Source organism: Sceloporus occidentalis, unplaced genomic scaffold (genome assembly GCF_023333645.1).
Source record: "Sceloporus occidentalis isolate IW3139 unplaced genomic scaffold, rSceOcc1.0.p SCAF_4, whole genome shotgun sequence".
Taxonomy (NCBI): Eukaryota; Metazoa; Chordata; class Lepidosauria; order Squamata; family Phrynosomatidae; genus Sceloporus; species Sceloporus occidentalis.
In genome coordinates, this window is record NW_028316984.1 from 5,187,074 (window position 1) to 5,209,256 (window position 22,183).

At 42.4% G+C, this 22,183-nt stretch overlaps 1 protein-coding gene across 1 annotated transcript in view; it reads left to right on the top strand.

The window, feature by feature from the left end:
- Nucleotides 1–18,250, top strand: part of LOC149313451 (scavenger receptor class A member 5-like) — a 32,109-nt gene extending 13,859 nt beyond the window's left edge. The window contains exons 3-4 of the mRNA XM_089522454.1: nucleotides 7,870–8,182; nucleotides 18,160–18,250. Of these exons, the coding sequence (XP_089378580.1) occupies nucleotides 7,870–8,182; nucleotides 18,160–18,250 (404 nt within the window). The remainder of the gene's footprint in view (nucleotides 1–7,869; nucleotides 8,183–18,159) is intronic.
- Nucleotides 18,251–22,183: the final 3,933 nt, after the last annotated feature.

The window sequence follows — 22,183 nt, forward strand, 5'->3', positions numbered from 1 at the left end:
CAAGACTGAGCAGGGATTCAAAGCCTGATCTCCCAATGCTCAAACCACTACACCACAGTGGCTCTTAGGCTTATGGTGACCCTCCCTTAGGGTTTTCTTGACAAGATTTCTTCAGAAGGGCTTTGCCTTTGCTCTCCCCTGGGGCTGAGAGATTGGGACTTGCCTAAGGTCAGAGGCCAGCAGAGTTGTGCGTCTCATGCCATCACATGTTCTTGCATGCTTTCAAGTCATACCGAATTTATGGCGATCTGAAGGTGAATGCATCCCAAGGTTTTCTTGGCAAGACTGGTTCAGAGAGGGTTTTCCCTTTGCCTTCCTCTGCAGTTGCGAGCGTGACTTGCACAAGATCACCCAATAGGTTGCCATGTTTGAGTGGAGATTTGAATCCTGGTTTTCCAGAATCCAACACTCAAACCACTATACCACTAAAATCCATCAATGAGACCTTTATTGGCCAAGCGAAATGCACAATATACTTGTTGCAAGCACTGTGACTCCTTGGCCCCATTCCCACTGGCTTATGAAGCGGATCAAGACTGGGATTATGGTGCATCGTTCCCATTTGAGGGCGCATTCGGGGCAAACGAATGGGAATGACAAGGGTGAGGAGAGCCATTGAACACCGTTTTTAACTATTCTATTGTCTTTCATTTTACATGCCTGCTCGATTGCCCCCCAGACAGCCGAGGGAGCAATGGGGGAGGCAAAAGGACTTGGGGGGAATGGAGGCTCCCTTTCCCCAGAGGGTCTCTTGGAAGACATAGGACAGCCTGGGAGGCAAAGGGACTTGGGGGCATGGATGCTCCTTCTCTTTTCCCCAGAGGGAGAGCACCTATTTTCATTGACTGCCAGCCCCCTCTCTAAAAAATAAAAAAGACAAAGGACACAAATGGGAATGGGGAGCAAAATGAACCGTGTCAAAGTGCTTCGAATTAGGTGACAACACTGTGACGTCAGGAGCCTATGCGCTCAATTGACGGCTTGTTTAAAAAAAGCCTCTGGAGGGAGCAATGGGAAAAATCGATATATAAAACCCACACTTTCTTTACTTCTGACTGGTTTAAATCATGCTTTTCATTAGCCCTTTTAGGCTTGTTGGATCATACTACAAACAGAGAGAAAGAAAGTCACAATGAATAGAAGCCCCTCAGGTCTATATTCTTGGTTTAGTGTCTCCGTGTTCCTCGGTTCCCAGACTAAGATTCCCAAGTACTCCAAATTTCTCCTGCCCATGCTCTTTCTTCCAACCTATTGAGCATATAAAATATAATCAATATATTTACATTACCTTTTAGAATTAGGAGTGTCATCTTGCCCTTCGGACCACCCATTGCAATAGAAAGAAGAATATGAAGAGACGTAAACAACATCAAATTCTTACCAAATTGTATTGCTCTGATCTTCTTTGGAAGCAAGCTTTTCATTTTAAACTGTTCTTCTTATTAATGACTGATCTGAAAACATGATAGATTTCCCACATTCTATAATTTAATAAGAGCCTTAATAAACAGGTGTCACTAGCTTCACAACATCCCCAAATCGGCCTTATTTGAACAGCTTCCAAAGTGAATCAATTGGTATATCTTTGCTTGCCTTCTTTATAAAATATAAATCTTACTAGTCCAGAATATGTGATGATGTTCAATCTAGATATTAGGAACCTACCTTGACTTCACAATACTTAATATTTCAAGGAATACGAAATTTACAAAATGTATCTGAAGAGCACATAGAAGGCTTCGTATTCAAAAGAGTATTGTAGAAAAGGTGTATTTTGGTAGTGTCTTTGAGTCTAAGGGTACATCTACACTAGAGTAATAATGCTATTTGACACCACATCCTATGGAATCCAATGGAATTTGTAGTTTTACATAGTCTTTGGCTCTCTTTGCCAAGGAATGCTGCTGCCTCACAAAACTACAAATCCCAGGAGTCTGTAGGATGGAGCCATGGCAGTTAAAGTGGTTTTCTTTCCTCAGCGAAGATGCAGAGACAGAAACTGAGAGAAAGGAAGGAAGGAAGGAAGGAAGGAAGGAAGGAAGGAAGGAAGGAAGGTAGGTAGGTAGTGGCAGCACAAGGTAGTGCATGAGAGGACTTAGAGATTCCTAGAGAAAACACTCCTCTAGGCATTTGTATGTCCTACGGCAGTGGTTCCCAACCTGTGGGTCGGGACCCCTATGGGGGTCGAACGACCCTTTCACAGGGGTCGCCTGAGACCATCGGATAACACCTATTTGCATGTAGCAATGAAAATAATTGTATGGTTGGGGGTCGCCACAACATGAGGAACTGTATTAAAGGGTCGCGGCATTAGAAAGGTTGGGAACCACTGTCCTACGGTATGATGCTATGGTTAATCTCCAGCAGGTGTTGAACATAAGAGTTGTGCTGGAGGACCTAGAAATTCCTAGACTGCTGTTATTTCAGTTAAATTAAAACCAGTGTGCTTTGATTTCCCTTTTCCCCACGATCTCAAAGGTCCTGTGCCCCTAAGCCCAGGGAATCTGGTTGTATGTGAAATAAGAAAAGGCAGAAAGAGGAGAGGAGAGCTGCATTGGGAGGAAAGCGTGGGCACCGCAGGGACTTGAACCCCATCCCGGAAACCAGGAGTGCCAACCACCAGCGCCTTTTGCTTTTTTCTGGCAATGCAACAAGGGGAAAAGCAAAACCCGAGAGAACACAGAGAGGAGTGTTCTCTCAGGAAAAAGAAAACCTGACAGAATTAGAAGGACTGCCTTTAAGATGCATCCTTGAGATTGGATTTGTTAGGGATCGGTTCCTAACACACTTTTGTATTTCAAGAGCAAGTCTCAGCAAATGCCAACAACATTGTCTCAACAACTACCAACTACAGTGTCTCAACAAATACCAACAACAGTGTCTAAACCTACCAGATCTTCCAACTACAATGCAAAGGGGTGTGGAATGATTTCGGGCAAATGGTTGTGTGGATTCTTCATAGGAACTGCTAGAACCCCTGAAAAGGAGAGAAACCCCGCATACAAACACCCACAGAGAGGCATTCTCCTTCTATTCATGATGTGGAAAGAGAGAATAGACACCTGACCTGTTCCTTGATCCATTATGTGTGAACGTTTTGCCTCTGAGACACTGCCTCCTTCTCCTGATCTGTGAAAAGCAAACTTAAGATCTCGGGGTTCCCCAGTCTCTCCAAGTAACCCCAAAGGAAGTGAGTGGAAAGGGGTTCTCAGTGGTCTTATGGGAATGACTTCCATTCATTGATCTTGGAGAGAAGGCATTCTTTTCAGGTCTGTGTGTTCTTGGTCGCAACTGTTGAAAACCAAGAAAAGGAGAAACCCACAAAAACTCCAATACAAAAGCAATGCACTAAAGAAGGTCAAAGAGTGATTGAATGTTGGTTATTTTCTTTGAAAGTTTGCTTTCTTGTAAATATGTGATCCCAAGAGGCAAAAGGTTTCAGTCCCCCCCCCCCCCCACTATTGCCACTAGAACAAAGTCCCCAAATGCATTCAAAGCCCAATCGCGGCAAAGTCTCGGAGGGTCACTCACTGTCCAGTTGCCTTCGCCCATGAAAATCCAGAGGGGCACCCCGAGCTTGGCACAGGAATTGGCATCCATCGCAAAGAGTCAGCAGTTGCTCCGCAGAGAGGACCCTGCAAGGCCAACAAAGGATACCCATAACTCTGGCGCTGCCAAGGAATCGCAGGACTTTCACTCTTGGGGGGTTGCAACTCTGCAGAATTAAGGTCACAAGAAAGCCTGGGTTGTGTAGTTTGCTGTGGCAGAGTTCTCTCAGCAGTTGCCAGGAGTGCATTTGCACCTCGCAAACTTATGTGCCATCTGAGCCCATTCATTCAGATGTCACATCTGCCTGGACTGCTCTCTGAGCCTGGATGCCCAGGTCTTAGCAGTGGTCAGGAGTGCATTTGCACAGCTTAAACTTGTGCGCCAGCTGCACCCTCATCAAAGGTGGGGCAGGTGGGTTTTTAGTCTATTTTAAGTTCTGCATATTTTATGTGATGATTTATATAGACTTTGCAATTGATTGAATGTTATAACCATTTTAAACATTTTAGCTGTGAGCCACTTTTTTTTCCTCCGGTGAGAATGGCGGTATAGAAATGAAATGAAATCAAATCAAATCAAATTAATACAGAGGGAATACGAGACAGAAGAACGCAAGCGCAGTTCGCACAAAGCTATCTCCATTGGCCTTAATATCACAAAACTAGGAGCAAGATTTGAGCCCAGATGTGAAGGAAGCGAGGAGCAGCAGCCAAGAGATATAGCTTTCTTTGTGACACACTTGGACTAGGAACTACATAATGTTCTTCTGCCAGAGGTTTAAGGCCATCTAAGCCCTCCTCAAATACTACAACCTTCTCCATAACTTAAGGGCAAGCCACCAAGCTCTACTAGATAAGGGGCCTTCCCCTCTTTCCAGTAATAGCAGAAATATCAATATTAAGCAAATGATTGTCTGTCATACATTTACCTTACTTTCTTCTTTTCTTCTTTCCTTCTGTCATTAAAGTCTTAAGCCTCTTGCTCATCTTAACTGTAGCAGATAATATTAACCACAGCAGAAAGAAACAGACACTTGGTAAAACAAACCAAAGCTGAAATCAAAATTTCTTTTGAAAAAACCAAAGTATCATCTGTCTGATATTTACCTTTTTCCTTCCTTCCATTCTTCCTTTCTTCCTTCCTCCTGTAATTAAAACCTTAAACCACTTGTTAATCCTAACTGTATTAGCTAATACTAACTAGGGCAGAAATCAAGGCATCCTTAGTGCCTTGAAAATACATCATGGCGCTTTCTCTTGTGAGGGATCTCTCCCTAAAACACTGTTGTTGGTATTTATTGCTATTGAAAAACAGAAAAGAGGACTTACCTGATCGTGCAGCTGGAGTTTCTGATAATACTAACCTCAGTAGAAATCAACAGATGCTTGGGAAACCAAAGCACCTGTCCAAATCCCATTGAATCACTCTACTTAGGATAAGGCAGTGAATTCAGCCCAAATTCCCTCCGTTGTTCGATTTTCTGTCCTTTCTGTTCATTGCCCTCCTAACCCTTAATAACAGCCAATGTGTAAAAGCCAATATTCAGAGCTATAAACTGATCAGTATAGAATCCCTCAGTTAACTTTAGGAAATACTTAGCTCCAGCTTTCAGAAGCATTCTAGCTGTTCCTATTTTCCTCTTTGAGAGGTGGTCTTAAACCTCCTTTGGCCCCCATTTCCTCTAACCATTCAGCCTGACTCTCCCTCCACTTCTGACCAGAGAAGTCCATGGAGGCTGGCAGTTGGCCAGAGGCAGCCTGGATCCTTCCGCCTTCGTCATACGCATCACAATGGCGCAGAAAAGTAGTCCCTGGAAACCTTGGGCCAATGGAGGGAAAAGTCCATTGCTGTCCATTGGGAGATATTTGATGGGGAACGTGGCCATGGCTCTGTTAGTGGACATATACTGGCTTCACAGAAATACACACACACACACACACACACACTTTGGAATAAAATCTCAGTATTTTTTTCAAAGACCAGACTGAACAAACGTGTAAAGACACTCAAATCCAACCCACCCACACACACACACTTTCACACATGCTTTGGAAGAATAAGCCTCTGGTTTCTGGAAGTCCAGACTGAACAAAAGCGGAAAGGCATGGAAATTCCATAAGTATTGAGTGTATTATCTATTTATTTATCAGTGACTTGAATGAAAGAATAGAGGACATGCCTGTGAAATTTGCAGATGAATCCAAATTAGGAGGAGTAGGTAATACCCCAGAGGAGAGGATCAAAATTCAAAATGATCTGAATAGATTAGAAAATGTAATCTATCCAAAATCTAGCCAAAGTTAACAACATGAAGTTCAGCAGGGAGAAATGTAAGGTACTACAATTAGGCAGGAAGACAAGGAATTGATAGATATAGGATGGGGAGATCCATGCAAAATGGATTTAGGAGTCCTAGTAGCCCACAAGTTGAAGGTGAGCCAAGAGGGTGATGCAGCAGCCAAAATGGCCAATGCGATTTTAACAGGAATCAATAGCAGTATAGTGTCTAGATCAAGAAAAGTAATAGAATTATAGAACTGGAAGAGGCCAGAAGGCCATCCAGTCCAAGACCATGCCATGCAGGAACTCACAATCAAAGCATCCCTGACAGATGGCTATCCAGCCTCCAAAGAAGCAGACTGCATCACTCTCCAAGGAAGTGTTAGGTTCCTCCTAATGTTGAGCTGGAATCTCTTTTCCTTTACTTTGCATCCATTGCTCTGGGTCCTATTCTCTGGAGCAGCAGAAAACAAGCTTGCTCCATCCTCAATATGACATTCCTTCAAATATTTAAATAGGACTATCGTATTGCCTCTTAACCTTCTCTTCTCTAGACTAAACATCCATAGCTCCCTAAGTCGTTCCTCATAGGACATGGTTTCCAGACCCTTCACCATTTTGGTTGCCCTCCTTTAGACACGCTCCAGTTTCTCAACATCCTGTTTGAATTGTGGTACCCAGAACTGGACACAATATTCCAGGTGGGGCCTGACCAGAGCAGAACAGAGTGGTACTATGTCTTGCCTTGATCTAGACAATATACTTGTACAGTGTACCCTCCCCTAATGTGGGGATCCGTTCCTTTTAGTTCTTCTGGGGCGTGCAATGGGCTCTTCCAGCGCGACTTTCAGCATATGCTGAAAGCTGCATATGGCGCGCCCACGTAAAACATGAGCATGCAGTATTGATGCAGCCTAGAATCAGATTTCTCAAGCATAGTTCTCCTCATAGGGCATAGTTTCCAGATCCTTCAATACATATTAAATCAATAGATATCAAATTAATAAATCAAATCATATCCATCAATTCATATCAGTACAGTCGGCCCCTTGTATCCACAGATTGATTTGATCCAAGGATTCAAGCATCCATGGCTTGAAAATATTCAAAAAAGTAGAAATTCCCAATAGCAAACCTTGACTTCCCATCTTTGTGTACTAGAGTCGCCATTTTCCTTTCCCCTTATATTTAACAGGACTTGAGCATCCATGGATTTGGTTATCCTCGAGGGGTCATGGAACCAAACACCAGGATATACCTCACTTGGAATATTTTGTCCAGTTCTGCCCACCTTAATTCCAAAAGGAAATGGACAAGCGCGAGCTTGTGCAGTCAAAATGGTGAACGACCAAGCCCTGTGAGGAGAGACTTTGGGAGCTGGATATGTTTAGCCTCGAGAAGAGAAGGTTAAGAAGTGGTGTGATAGCCCTGTTCAGATATTTGAAAGGGTGTCATTGAAAGGTTGGAGCAATGTTGTTTTCTGCTGTTCCAAGGAATAGGACACCGAGCAAGGGATGCAAGCTCCAGGAAAAGAGATTCCACCTAAACATTGGGAGGAACTTCCTGACAGGGAGAACTGCTCCACAGTGGAAGACACTGGTCCCTCGGAGAGTGGTGGAGTCTCCTTTGGAGATCTTTAAACAGAGGTTGGATGGTCATCTGTAGGGGGTGCTTTGGTTCTGTGGGAGGCCGTCCTCTGAGGTTGAGAGAGTGTGACTTTTCCATGGTCGTCAATGGGTTTTCATGACCGAGATGTTATTCGAACCTTGGTCTCCTCAGTCCTCGTCCAACACTGAGACCATCTATTCATGTTGGCCTCGTTTTCTGCACTGGTGGTGCAGAATGGGTTTTCCATTTTCTCCCAGTTTGAGATGTCTCCTTCTCTCCTTAGCAGTTTCCCAACCTCAGAATTCCCCAGAGGATCTCAAAGCGCTGACTGAGACCGTGAACCGGTTGAACGAAACCTTCCAAGATCTTCAGCTGAGGGCGATGCAGCATTCCTCGAAAGGGGAATTCCTGGACCACATCTGCTGCTTGCAGGATATACAGACTCTCGGTGGAGGGGAACAGCTGCCGCCTCCCACGTGGAGCGCCTGAGTGACCAGTTGACCGAAGTGGGAGGCGAGGTGGGCAGCATGAACCGGACTCTGTCCTACGACCTGGGCATCCACCACACCCGTATCCAGGACCTGCAGGTCTTGATCAGCAATGCCACCGTGGATGTGCAGCAGATGCACCTGGTCCACATTGCCATGGAGCAGCAGCTGAAGCATGAGTTGGCCATCTTAAACAATGTCACCGAAAACCTGACGCTCAAAGACTGGGAGCATTCTGTCACCTTGAGTAATAGTAGGTACGGGGATGCAGCGAAACTCTAGGGCAGTGATTCCCAAACTTTGCTCCTCCAGACGTTTTGAACTTCCGCTCCCAACATTCCTGACTTCTGGCCAAGTAGGTTGAGGCTTCTGGGAGTTGAAGTCCAAAACATCAGGAGGATTAAGTTTGGGGGATCATCGCTATAGAGTCATCATCATACAGGTTGAGTCTCCCTTTTCTGATATGCTTGGGACCAGTATGGTTGATTGGTTTGAGCGCTGGACTATGCCTTTGGAGAGCAGGGTTTGAACCCAGGGTTGGCCCTGGAAAACCCCACTGTGTGCCTTTGGCAAGTCGCACTCTCTCAGCCTCAGAGGAGGGCAATTCCTATTAATCAGGAAAACCTGTGGAAGTTTGTGTTAGGGTCACCATAAGTTGGAAACAGCTTGAAGGCACACAGCAACAGCAAAAACGACAATGTACGCTTTCTACACATAGCCTGAAGGTGAATTTATCCATAAAATTTTTAACCATGTTGTGCATGAAACAAAGTTTGTGTACGCGGAACCATCAGAAGGCAAAGGTGTCACTATCTCAGCCACCCGTGTGGATGATTTTGGATCTTAGAATACTTCAAATTTTGGAATTCCAGATAAGGGAGACGCAAACTGTACCCCTGAAGCTCTGAATTAACTGAGCGTCATGTAGGTGGTCAAAAGATCTCCTCTCTGCCGGGGACGGATATCTTTCTAAATTATGTTGCCCTAGCAAATAATTAATAATTTTATCATTCTTCTCTCTGTTGTGGGAAAGTCCCCAAATCTATGCAGTTTTCAAGGATGTATTTGTAGTATGGAGCTGATGGGTGCGGGCATATATGTCTTTGCATTATTTTCTGTGCAAAAATGTTATTTTCTCTTACAGAAAATCACATTTGCTGTGCAAAAAAACCTTTTTCTGCCCACACTTTTTGGGGGCCATAAAATGGATTCAGTCCACCATAAATCCACCTAATCCATCTGTCTTTATTCTATGTATTTATTTTTAATCTGAACATTAAAATACATAAATATATACACATATACAAAACATCATCATCATCATCATCATCATCATCATCATCATCTTTTATTTATATCCTGCCTACTCTGATTAGAATCGAGGCAGTTTACAGTAAAAGAGTCAAAACATGGTAAAATGACAATATACAATAATCCTAAATTCTACCCCTCCCTTAAAATGACAATTGAATCACTGTTATATTTAAAAATCATACCAAAAATATTAATTAAAACAAATAAACAGTTTAGAAGACAACAGTTAAATATCTTGAGCCCAGGATAGGTTTCTTCATTCTAATTTGTAACTCTCTCTTTCGCTTTTGAATCTGTATGCTTCTATCCAGATTATAATTTCATCAGTTCTTCTTCTCCTTATCATATTATAGTGAATTATATTATCATATCACCTCTACATTCATCTGTATCATAGAAATTATATTTACCTTTTAAATATAATGCAGACATTTATTCAAAAACAATAGCCTTAGGCATTGAATCATTTCCTGTTGAAGCTGCCCAATTTGCTTTGACCAAGGAGCTGAATCTGGAGTTTGGGTTAGCATAAAACAGGGATAGGATACTATTCAGGGAGAGATGTGTCAGTTAGTTACAACTCTGTGTCAGTTTTGCAATTTTGCATCACTAAATTTGACACAACCCTCTTTCTGCAAGTAATAGAGCATGCCACCAGGAAACATAAAAGTTGATCTGAAATATGGGAAGGACTGTCATGGAGGTGATGGAGCGAGCTTTTTTTCTGTTGCTCCAGAGACTAGGACAGAGACCAATGGACAGTTGTAACCGATTTTGAGTCTTGAACTGGGAAACAGGTAGAATATCATCATTGTTATGTAGCTGGTTAAATGTGTAATGATTTTTTATATTTGGCTTTCACTGAATGTTCATGAAACGGAATCTGTAAGATTCCTCCCCCCGTTTCTTTGCTTGTTAGGCCACTGTTATCATCTTGTGTGATGGTTAGTACTATCGGGTTTTTCCAGGGTGTTAACCCTTTTAAAGAGAAACAAAAATATGCAAGTATGAAAGTTAAACTTGTTAAAGTTCAGCTTTCATCAGCAAATGTGCGGGCCAGACTATTATTTTAAATCTGTCTTCCTAAAGAATAAAGACTTACTCCAAAAAACAATGAACATGCAGTCTGTAGTTTAAAAAAACAAATAATAATGACTTTAATAACTAAATACATAACAAACTAAACCCTATCCTAACTTTGGATCTCACCATCTTTAGTACGGGTTGTTCCCACTTAAGATTTGAAACGATTTAAAATACAACGTTTTTAATAAAATCGATTCAAAATAACACTGTTCTTATCCTGCCATCTGAATCGCTTTGTTCATCGTTCCCATCTGTTTGTTTAAATCGAAGTTTTTACCTGCAAGCGTTCCTACTTGGCATGAAATCGGTGTTTAAATAAAGCGATTCTTCTCCTCCATACCTTATTTGGAGCTGTCAATCAATAGTACGTCAGAATGACGTAACATTAATCCGGAATATTTGGAAGCGATTTATCTTTTGGCATCGTTTCCATTTCATTGACAGCCAGGGAGAATCCCTTCAGAGAGCACAGAGATCAATGAAGGAGGCTGCTGGCAAAAAGGGAAGCTCTTTCCAGAGGAACTATGGGATAGGTTTTGGAGGGCAGCATCCCCTCTTCATGTCTCCCAAGACAGCCAGGGAGAATCCCTTCAGAGAGCACAGAGATCAATGAAGGAGGCTGCTGGAAAAGCAGGGAGGGAGCACTCTTCCCAAAGATTCTCTTTCCAGGGTTGGAGGAGAAGGCAGATTCCGTTTGAGAAAGGGAGGGAGAAAGGCTCTATTCCCCCCCTCCCCCAATTGATCAGAGCCCTTCCTTGCCTGGGCGAGATCAGAGCCCAAGCGGGCAGGGAATGCCTCTTTGAGAGGAGCCTTCCCTTCCTGCCTCTCCTCCGTTAGAAATGGGCTCTCCCCACACAGAGGGGAGGTTGCAATCCACCGGCAGATGCAGGCGCTTGAGCAGCCGGGACTTCAGGCCGTTTCTCCTTCCCTCCCCGCCTTCCCAAACCGAAGGCATCGCTGCCTTGGGTCTGAGATGGCAAGGAGGGAAGGAGAAGTTGGCTCGGGCCATTTCTCTTTCCCTCCTTGCCTTCCCAAACCGAAGGCATCGCTGCCTTGGGTCTGAGATGGCAAGGAGGGAAGGAGAAGTTGGCTCGGGCCATTTCACTTTCCCTCCTTGCCTTCCCAAACCGAAGGCATCACTGCCTTGGGTCTGAGATGGCAAGGAGGGAAGGAGAAGTTGGCTCGGGCCATTTCTCTTTCCCTCCTTGCCTTCCCAAAACGAAGGCATCGCTGCCTTGGGTCTGAGATGGCAAGGAGGGAAGGAGAAGTTGGCTCGGGCCATTTCTCTTTCCCTCCTTGCCTTCCCAAACCGAAGGCATCGCTGCCTTGGGTCTGAGATGGCAAGGAGGGAAGGAGAAGAGTCATAATCCAGCACTCAAACCCCTTTCAACACGCTGGCGATTACTATGCTATGAGAAAGAGAGAGAGAGAGAGACATGCAGACAGACTAATTAGATAGGTACATTGGCTAGACAGAGAGATAGACTGGATAATTAGATAGATAGATAGATAGATAGATAGATAGATAGATAGATGTATATGGGTAGATAAATACATACATGGTTGGACAAACAGAGAGACAGACAGGATACATAGAGATGGATGGATAAATAGAGAGATTTAAACACTGGCTAAATAGACTGAAATAGAATAGAATGGACTGTCTTGGGAGCCATGAAGCAGGGATTTCCTGCGAAACCCATCCCATAGTTCCTCTGGAAAGAGCTTCGGTTCCCTAAATTCGCTTTGTACTCCCCATGGGGAGAGACAGCCCGCTTGGGCTCTGATCTCACCCAGGCAGGGAAGGGAAGGCTCCTCGCTTAAAGCGCTGAAGAGATTAAGCGCCTGTAAACCATTAAAATAAAAAATAAAAATAATCCTTATCTCTTATTGAAAGACCACAGCGGACAAAGGGGTGAGGGAAGCAAAAATGGCGACAGCCATGACAGATGGGGACAGAAAGGGCAACTCCCCCAAGGACAGCCCCATCGCACTCCGCTCCTCCCATTCATCTAACGCAATTTCAAAGGCTGTCGTTCCTATTTAAATGCTCCAGTTCCTAAATCGAATCAATGGAAAAACGTAGGTCAGACCCTAGTGTTTTTTTAACACGTGTTAAATGAGGAAAACTCGAATCAAAATTTTATTCCGCTCTACAATTCGATTTGTAGTGGAGACGATTGCGGGTTGCTCTAGAACCGTTCTAGGTTTAAATCGGATCCTAATAGGAACGCCACTCCTTGGATTCGATTCAGAACGCGGGGTTTCACCTAGTGAGAACAACCCCATATATACCAGAAAGAGATTTAACCTCAGTTAGAGTAACTGAGACTGAAAGAAGACACTTATAGAATCTTGAGAGAGAATCTGTTAAAACGCCTCCAAGAGTGATTGACAGATGTCACATGTTTAGATATAGTGCGCCCACGTATGATGTAGGCCCATTATACACTGCTTTCAGCAGATGCTGAAAGCAGCGCCAGAAAAAGCAGTGGCATGCGCTGGAAGGAACAATGGCACACGTGCTTGTGGTGCACATTATAGATCATCCATGTAAAAGAAGGGTGCACTGTATAATGAGATAGACAGAGGGAACTCCCTGTCTATCTAAGGAGGGAGAGGAGAATGCAAACATAAATTTTCCAACAAGAACAACTTTTTCTAGGCAAGGATGGTCTGGGAAAGAGGGAAAAAAACAATCAAAGAAGAACCAACTGTTTTGAGAACTGTGAAATGATTGAGCCTGCCAATTTTATGAGGTGGAACTAAAGCTTTTGATAGGCCTGTATTTGACCTATGTGTGCTTAGCCTTCAGTTCTGTCCAGAAAGCTGTACTAGTTGCATTTCCTTCACTCCAAAAATAAAGCTTACTGAATATCAATGGAAGCCTGATTTGCTGGGTTGGGGGGAAGAGTTCAGGTAGATCTGACAAGGCCATTTTTGCAATATGGAGTAGCTGATTAGTTTCTGTTGGCAAGTGGGTCAGACAAGGCTGCATTTTATCATCCCTGTGTCATTTTTATGCAGAAGGAAGACTAGACTCAGAGGAAGCACTCCTGTCTGTGTATGGTTATGAAAGCTGGACAGTGAAGAAAACTGACAGAAAAAGAATCAACTCATTTGAAATGTGGTGCTGAAGGAGAGCTCTATACCATGATCTACTAAAATGTCACTCAAGCCTGAAGTCTCACTAAAAGCCAAGATAACTAAACCAGTTTGGTAGATGAAGGGAATGCTGATATATCATACCTTGATTTTGGCAAGGCTTTCAACAAAGTCCCCCATGATATTCTCCCAAACAAGCTAGTAAAATGTGGGCTAGACAATGCAACTGTCTTACTTGCCTAATTAATGATCTAGATAACGGTTCATTACCACCTAAAGAGGCACAAAAAACTCTTGCAGTAGATATTCATAACAATCAGAAAAGTTCTTCATCAACAGAGTGGAGATCCCTTGCTTGCTGAAGACCCACACTTTGCAGCTCTTGCTGCTTTGATTTTTCCATATCCCCCTACTCAGCCTGAACAGAAGTTGGGAAAGTTGACTGTGAATACGACACTGCAATTTCCTACATTAGAAACATTGCAAACGTTACTTGGGCAGAGACAATAATCTTTTAATGAATGTAATTTAGTAACTTAATCTTAATTTTAATAATTATAATTTAGCAATTTAATAATTTTAGTAATAATATTTATTAATGCCAGTAGTTCGTTTTATCTCTTACAATGTTCGAGGTTTGGGATCCATATGTAAAAGAGCCAAAATCTTAAAACAGGTTATTCCACTCTGCTCTAATATTATCTTGTTACAGGAGACCCACAACAAGTTGAATAAGCCAGTGCTTCCTCTGTCAAGGTTTGGGGAACAATTTGTATCAGGGGGCTCTGGTAAAGCCAGAGGGGTGGCTATCATTATAGATAACACCACCCCATTTTCTGTAAAGGAGGTCAACAGGGTCCCCCAAAGGTAGATTTTTTATTGTTCAAGGGAAGTTATGGGATAGAGAGGTTACCCTTAGCAGCTTTTATGCTCCCAACTCCCATCAGGCAGACTTTATGAAGGGATTCCTACAGATACTGAAGGAAACAGCTAAGGAGACATCCTTATAGGAGGGGACTCTAACTCAGTTCTTGATCCTGTGATAGATAGGTCCTACCACCCTAAAAATAAGAAGAGCAAATCCTCTGTGCTCCCTATCCATGACCTGTTCAAACTAAACCTGGTAGATCCATGGCGAACTCTTCATTCCTGATCGAGATTACACCTTCTTCTCCCCGGTACATAATACTTACTCCAGAATAGATCAATTTTTATAAGTAGATGTTTAATTCCACAGGGGAGGGTTGAGATGGAAAACAGGGTAAAACACATTTGTTGTTATGTACCTTCAAGATGTTTCCTACTTCCCAGGGTTTTCTTGGCATGTTTCTTCAGAGAGGGTGAGTGTGAGTTGCCCAAGGTCATGCATTATTATTATTGTTGTTGTTGTTTATTTCTATAGCGCTGTAAATGTACACAGCACTGTACATACACATAATCAAATCAATAAAAATAGATAAAACAGATTTTCTGTGATAGGACGGGCTAGAAATAAAATTTATTTTTTTAAAAAAGATAAAATTAGACAATAAAATCTCATGAATAGTATTGTATATGGTAACCTCTGTGAGGATATTATATGTTAAATATTGGAAAAAGGAACAATTACCATGAGAAGAAGAATGGTTTGTAAAGTTGAGAGAAGCAATGGATATGGATATACTAACTTCCACAATGAATGATACAAATAGAAAAGCTATGGAAGAAGATTAGATCCGTCTTAAATTTTACAGTAAGAAAAAGGGTTGGAATTTTGACTAAAGAAAATACAAAAAGAAACAATAATAATAATGATAAAAATAAAAATTATAATTTATTTATTTTGGGAGAGAAATAGAACATTAATCTTTAATCTTTTAGAAATAGAGATGAAATCCTCCACTTCCATAGACTCTTTTTTTCTTTCTTTTTTTTTTTTTTTTTTAATATGGAGCAGACCCAGGAAAAATTCTGATTAAAGCTGAAATAATCTGAGACAAGAAGAACAGGAAAATACAAGAATTAAAACTTGGAAACAGAAGAACCATAAAGGAAATCTGAAAAACTTGATTAAGACAAGGTGAATTTATTTGATATAGGAGGATTCATAAAAGAATATTATGAAAATTATATAATTTCTTTTTTATGTTTGTCATAGATGTAAAAAGGTAATGTATGTTACGTATGTTGTGTATGTTACGTGGATTTGTAGATGATGTAGATCTGACTGTTTGTATATATGTGTTTTAAATATCAAATAAATAAAAATCTTTTTAAAATCCTGTATAAGATGCACATACTCATGTTCTGCCCAGCATCCATTCATTTCAGCAGCAGCAGCTGTCTGTCTAGGTTTCAAGGGGCTGCAGGAAGCAAGCAGAGATCTTTAAAATTTAAATGGACTCCAGATCAAACCAGAACTGCGAGAAGCAATGGTGCATGCACAAAATGATCAATTCCTTAATGATACAAGGGGAAGTTGAGTCAGTAGCAAAGAATCAGTTGGAAAGAATGATCCTTGATCTTACATGTCTCTACACTAGCCCACAAAACATGAGAAATATACATGCTAAATTTAACACAGGAAGACAAATGTTATTGCACTGAAACCTGGTAAATTGAATCTCATGGTTGAAATTTAGTAATAGGAAAGTATATAACCTATTCCAAACATGAAAGAAAGAGTAATAGCATTATATGTAAACCATATTGGCACCTGTGATGAGATCAATGACTTAGAAAGAGGCAAACACGCTGAAAAATGAAAATAAAGGGGAAAGAAACAACAATGACCTCTTTGCAGGGATCTACTAAAAGGCCCACTATTCAGAATAAAGTTTTGGATGATGCTTTCTAAAACAAAAGATCAAAAGGAGAGAGATAACAGTAATAGGAGACTTCAACTACCCTGATATTTTTTGGAAATAAAACTTGCCAAGTATGTAACCTCCGACAAATTCCTCACTGGCCTTGCATACAATTTCATTGGGAAGAAGGCAACAAAGGAATCAGTTATTTTGAATTTGATCTTAACCAACAGAGATGAACTGGTCATTGGAGTGGAAATAGAGTGGGAAAAAAATCTGTGAGTGGAAGTGACCATGTCCTATTGGAATTTGTTACGTATAAGGAATGGGAAGCCAAATGTGGTCAGACACTCACTCTGGACTTCAAAGAACGATAAACTGTAGGAAAATACTGAGTGAGATCCCATGGACAGAAACTCTCAAGGCAAAGGGAGTTCATTGATAAAGATGTTGAATAGCACTGGGCCCAGGACAGAACCCCGTGGGACTCCACTGGTCACTTCGCTCCAGGATGAAAAAGAGCCATTGTTCAGCACCCTTTGGGTTCCGCCAGTCAACCAATTACAAATCCGTGTAATGGTTACTTTGTCTACCCCACATTTCACTAGCTTGTTTGCAAGAATGTATTGGGGAACCCTGTTAAAAGCCTTACTGAAATCAAGATATACAATATCCACAGCATTCCCTTCATCTACCAAGCTGGTAATTTTATCAGAAAAAGAGATTAGATTTGTCTGGCGTGACTTGTTTCTCTGAAACCCATGTTGACTTTGTGATTATGGCATTGCCTTCTAGATGTTCACAGACTTTCTGTTTAATTATCTGCTCTAGAATCTTTCCTGATATAGATGTCAGATTAACTGGATGATAATTGTTGGGATCCTCTTTTTTTCCCTTTTTGAAGATGGGTCAACAGTCTGCTGGGACTTCTCCTGTTCTCCAGAAGTTCTCAAAGATTATTGCCAATGGCTCCAATATTACATTTACCAGTTCTTTTAATATCCTTGGATGTAGTTCATCTGGTCCCGGAGACTTATATTAATTTAGATTAAACAGGTATTCCTGTACTATCTCTTTACTTATTCTGTGCTGAATTTCCCCTGTTCTGTCTTCTGCTCCGTTTTCCTGTGGTTGAGCACCCTTTGCCTTTTTTGAGAACACTGCGGAGAAAAACATAAGAAATAGAAGAAGGGAGGCCTTTGTCTTCTGCCAAAAAGAAAACATTCCTTAACCTAGGATCAATGGAATGTTTGATGTAGTAAGGGAAATGAAACAAAGAACAAGTAAGGAAGTCATAGATAAAGAGGTAGTGCAGTAATACCTGGCTAATCTAAATGAATTCAAGGGGCTATACAGATGGTCAGAGAAAGGTGGCATGAAGCTGCCTTTTCTGAAATGCTTAGCAACCACACTGCCAGTTCCACGGCCGTGGTGAAGCTGCATGGGGCAACCACACTGGGGGGGGGGGGGGGGAGTGAATGCAGCTCATGTGGAGCCATACTCCAACCCCAGCAACCACACCGCTAGCTCACATGATGCTGGATGGTTCTCTCCTGCAACTCCCTTTGCTGCCTGCTGTTCTCTGCTTACCTCTCCATCGGCTGATGGGCATGAGCTGATCAATAGCACAAGCAGTTGTTGTGGCTGCTGAGCGACACACCCTCTTCCTCTAGATCACAATTAGGCAGTCCGCTGGAGGCATTGCAGCCTGCGGGTCCACATAAGTGCATGCCACCAAGTAGGTTTGCTGGGCGGCACTGGGGTAGATTTGTATATATATGCTGATATTTATTGGTACACCTGCTATTCCATGTGTGCGAGGTACATTCTGTGTAGAGGAATGATTAAGAAATTAGCTATGTCGCAAAGTGTGCATATCTGGCAGGTACTGCAGGGGAGAGACAAAGTGTCTTGACATATCTCTTGTTTTCTGTTTTCTTTAGGGTACTCCAACATCCTTATGAGGCTCGGGGCCCAAGACCAGAGGCTGGCCAGGCTGGAGCAGAGGGTGGCCAGGCTCGAGGCCATGGATGAGAGGGTGGGGAGGATAGCACTGGCCAGAAGACTTCCAGTAGTGTTTGGTGTTTGGTATTGTTGTTATTGTTTTTACATGATGTACAGTAATAAAATTTGTAGTAGTTTTGGATACAGTTGCATTGTGGTCATTTCTCACCTCCCAGTACCTCTCAGAAGTATTGTTGCCTGGAGTCCTATATATTTTGGACACAGGAACATTTGTCTAAAAATCAATTTATCTACCAGGGTGGTAGATGGAAACACACTAGCACTGTAGAAAACAAAACAATACAAATGGGACAGAAATGCCCTAGCAGGGAGTCCATTAGCAATGTAAAACCATTAGCAAAACAACCAAAATCTGAAAACAGAACCATTTGTAATGTAAGACCATTACAACAACTAAACTATTAAAACAGAACTATTATGTCACACGGGTCCAACCCTTAAACTGCAGGTTCAGAAAATCTGTTAGCAACGCTTACACACATCCCTCAATGCTAGGAAAGGGGGTGTTGGTTGCACCTGCCATCATGGGGACAGTGTGACTGTTTTTTTAATTTTCTAAATTGGCCAGGAACTTGGTCTGGGAACCCCTCCACCAGATGAGGCGGCGGACCCTCCTTGAGACTCTTCCACATTGCCAGGTCTAGCAGACACATTATTTGAGGGCTGTGGTATAGAGGCCTGGGCACGTTTCAGCCACCTCTTCTTCAGCATGCCACTGCCATTGCTTTGAAGCCCCTGGGACGACATTAGGTTGAACGTATACTTCAGGATCTGGGTCTGGGAGAGAACTGTTAAGCTTCTCCACTGTGTTCCTGAAGGACTCACCTTCCTCGGCTATAGTTTTCACCAGATCTTCCCTGGACTGGAGATTGTTCCGCATAACCTCCCTTTCCAGGTTCCTCCTTTTTGGGTCCCCTTATGTTTTCATTTTCTCTGACTGAGGTGGCCAAATGCTCGATTGCAATAGCAAATACCATCAGGGATAAGGGACATCCTTATTTAGTTCCCCTTTGGAGCCTAAAGATAGAGAAGTTTATTCTATTGACTGTCACTAGATTTTGAAACATGATGGATGAATTTGTGTATAGGTTTTCTACCATACTAATAAATTTATCTCCAAAGTTCATCTTTCTCAGTACTCCAAATATTGCCAGTTCATTCTTTCAAAAGCTTTCATGGCATCTAGGGACATAAGGGACAATTGGGTTTTTAGATTTTGAGGCATGATAACTCGCCTAATGGCATTAGAATAATAGAATCATAGATCATAGAATCATAGAGTTGGAAGAGACCACAAGGATCATCCAGTCCAACCCCTGCCATGTAGAACTCTCAATCAAAGCATCAACGACTGATGGCCATCCAGTCTCTACTTAAAGACCTCAAAGGACTCCACCACTCTCCGAGGGATGGAGTGTGTTCCACTGTCAAACAGCCCTTACTGTCAGGAAGTTCCTCCTAATGTTATCCTGTAGCTTGTATTCATTGTTCCAGGTTCTGTTCCCTGGAGCAGCAGAAAACAAGCTTGCTCCCCCCTCAATATGACATCCCTTGAAATATTTAAACAAGGCTATCATATCACCTCTTAACCTTCTCTTCTCCAGATTAAACATGCCCAGCTCCCTAAGTTGTTCCTCATAGGGCATGGTTTCCAGGCCCTTCACCATTTTAGTTGCCCTCCTTTGGACACACTCCATTAGATAGTTTTCTATTCCGCATAAAGCCAGTGTGGTGAATAGAGATATACTCAGTGATGAAGCTATTAATCCTTTTTGCTGGTTTATTAATACTATCAGTCTAAATGCTGAGGTGGGAGGTTGACAGTAACTTGTTTGGGGGATGGGTTCAATTCTGGAAGTGTGTCAATACTAGGAACATAGACCTTGTGGCATTAGCTCATTGAATAGATCTTGTAAGTGTGGGGCAATTTTATTATAGCATAACTTGTAAAATTCTCTTGTAAATCCATATAATCTAGGAGATTTCCCTGGTTTGAGGTTGCCGGTTTGATTTCTTCTAATGATATGGGTTGGTTGAGTAGAGTGGTGTGTGGTTCCTTGATTTTCAAAATTTTGAAAGAATGAAGGAATGAATTAAGTTTATCTAGGGGTGCCGATTCTTTAGCATAGAGGTCAGAGTAGAACTATCGGAATTCCTCTACTACTAAGTCAACTAGAGAGATTTTGATATTGCCATTTGGGGAAGCGATAGCTGCAACAATTCTTCTTCTTCTTCTTCTTCTTCTTCTTCTTTTTTTTGCTTTCTATTTTGCTAATCTAGCTAGTAATTTAGAGTTTGCATTATTATTTTCATAGAAGTAGGCTTTTGTGTACTGCAATTTAATTTGAACTGAGTGTAGGTCTATTTCTTCAATTTGAGCTTTTTTTCTAATAAAGTTTTTAGTATGTCTGAGTTTTGGGACTTCTTGTGGGAGTTTGACAAGAATTTAGTTTCTTTAATCAATTCCTGCCATTTCTTTTCTTTAATTTTCTTTTGTTTGGAGCCCTCCTGTATAGACAGACCTCTGAGCACTGCTTTCAGCGTGTCCCACAATAATGCTTCACCCCGCTTCCCCTAGCCAAAGGGGGCCCCAAAGAGAGGTGTCTCGAGAGACTTAGGCTGTATCTACACTAGAGAAATCACTTGGTTTGGCACCACTTTCACTCTTTCCTGGCTCTAGGCTATGGAATTCTGGGAGTTGGGACCACAACAAAGTCCAGTTCCCAGAATGCCATAGCCTTGTGCCAAGATGCTTCAAAGCAGTGCCAGATCAGGTGATTTCTCCATTGTAGATGCAGCCTAAGTCTCGCTCTCTATTTGTCGCACATGCGTCTGCGTGCTCCCCTGCCCCTCCTAGCAGTTGGAGTTTGTTGTGGTACTGGGCACATACACACAAAGGAAGACCTTTGGATCTGAATTAGATCCCTCTTTTTCCTCGTCCTCCTCTTCTTCCTCCCCTCTTCCTCCTCCTTCCTCCCCTCTTTCTTCTCCTCTTCTTTTTCCTCCTCTTCCTCCTCCTCCTCTTTCACTCTGGGCCCCACAACATACTCCAACTCCCAGAATTCCATAACCTAGAGCCAGAGAAGCCAAACCAGGTAATTTCACCTGTGTGGATGCAGCCCCTCTCTCTCTGGTGCGCCCGCCCTCCCCTGCGTCTCCTGGGAGTTGGGGTTTGTTGCTGGTCTCCTGGGCCCTTCTTATTTCTCTTCCTCCTGCTCCTTCTCTTCTTCCTCCACTCTTCTTCTTCCTCCCCTCTTCCTCCTTCCCTCTTCTTCTTTCTCCTCCTCCTTCTTTTCTTCTTCCCTTCTTCCCCCTCATCTTCCTCACCTCTTCTTCCTCACCTCATCTTCCTCCTCCTCTTCTTCCTCTGCTCTTCCTCCCCTTTTCTTCTTCCCTTCTTCCCCATCATCTTCACCTCTTCTTCCTCATCCTCTTCCCCCTCCTCCCCTCTTCCTTCTCCCCCTCCTCTTCTTCCTCCTGTCTTCTTCCTCCTCCTCTTCCTCCACCTCCTCTTCTTCCTCCCCTCTTCCTCCTCTTCTTTTTTATCTTATTTCTCCTCTTCTCCTTCTTTCTCCTTTTCTTCTTTCTCTTCCTTTTCTTCTTTATCCTCCTCCTCCTCTTCCCCTCTTCCACCTTCTCCTGTTCTTCTTGTGGGATCTTTAAAAGCCTGTACTTTCTCTCACTAAATTCACCAGATTAACAGAGCAGAGGGACAATAGGACCCATAATGCTGAGAATCCAAAACTGTTTATTTGCTGGCAAAGTCCCCAGTGGAAATAAACTTTTCCAAATACTGAGTCAAAGAACAAAAGAAAATAGTTGTTCATATAGTAATTCAAACAAGGAGGTTCCTAACATACATTCTATTGGCTGGTTCAAACTGCAAACGTACAAAACTCTCTTACAATCAGAGCACAGATTTTTGAATATTAAAATACACTT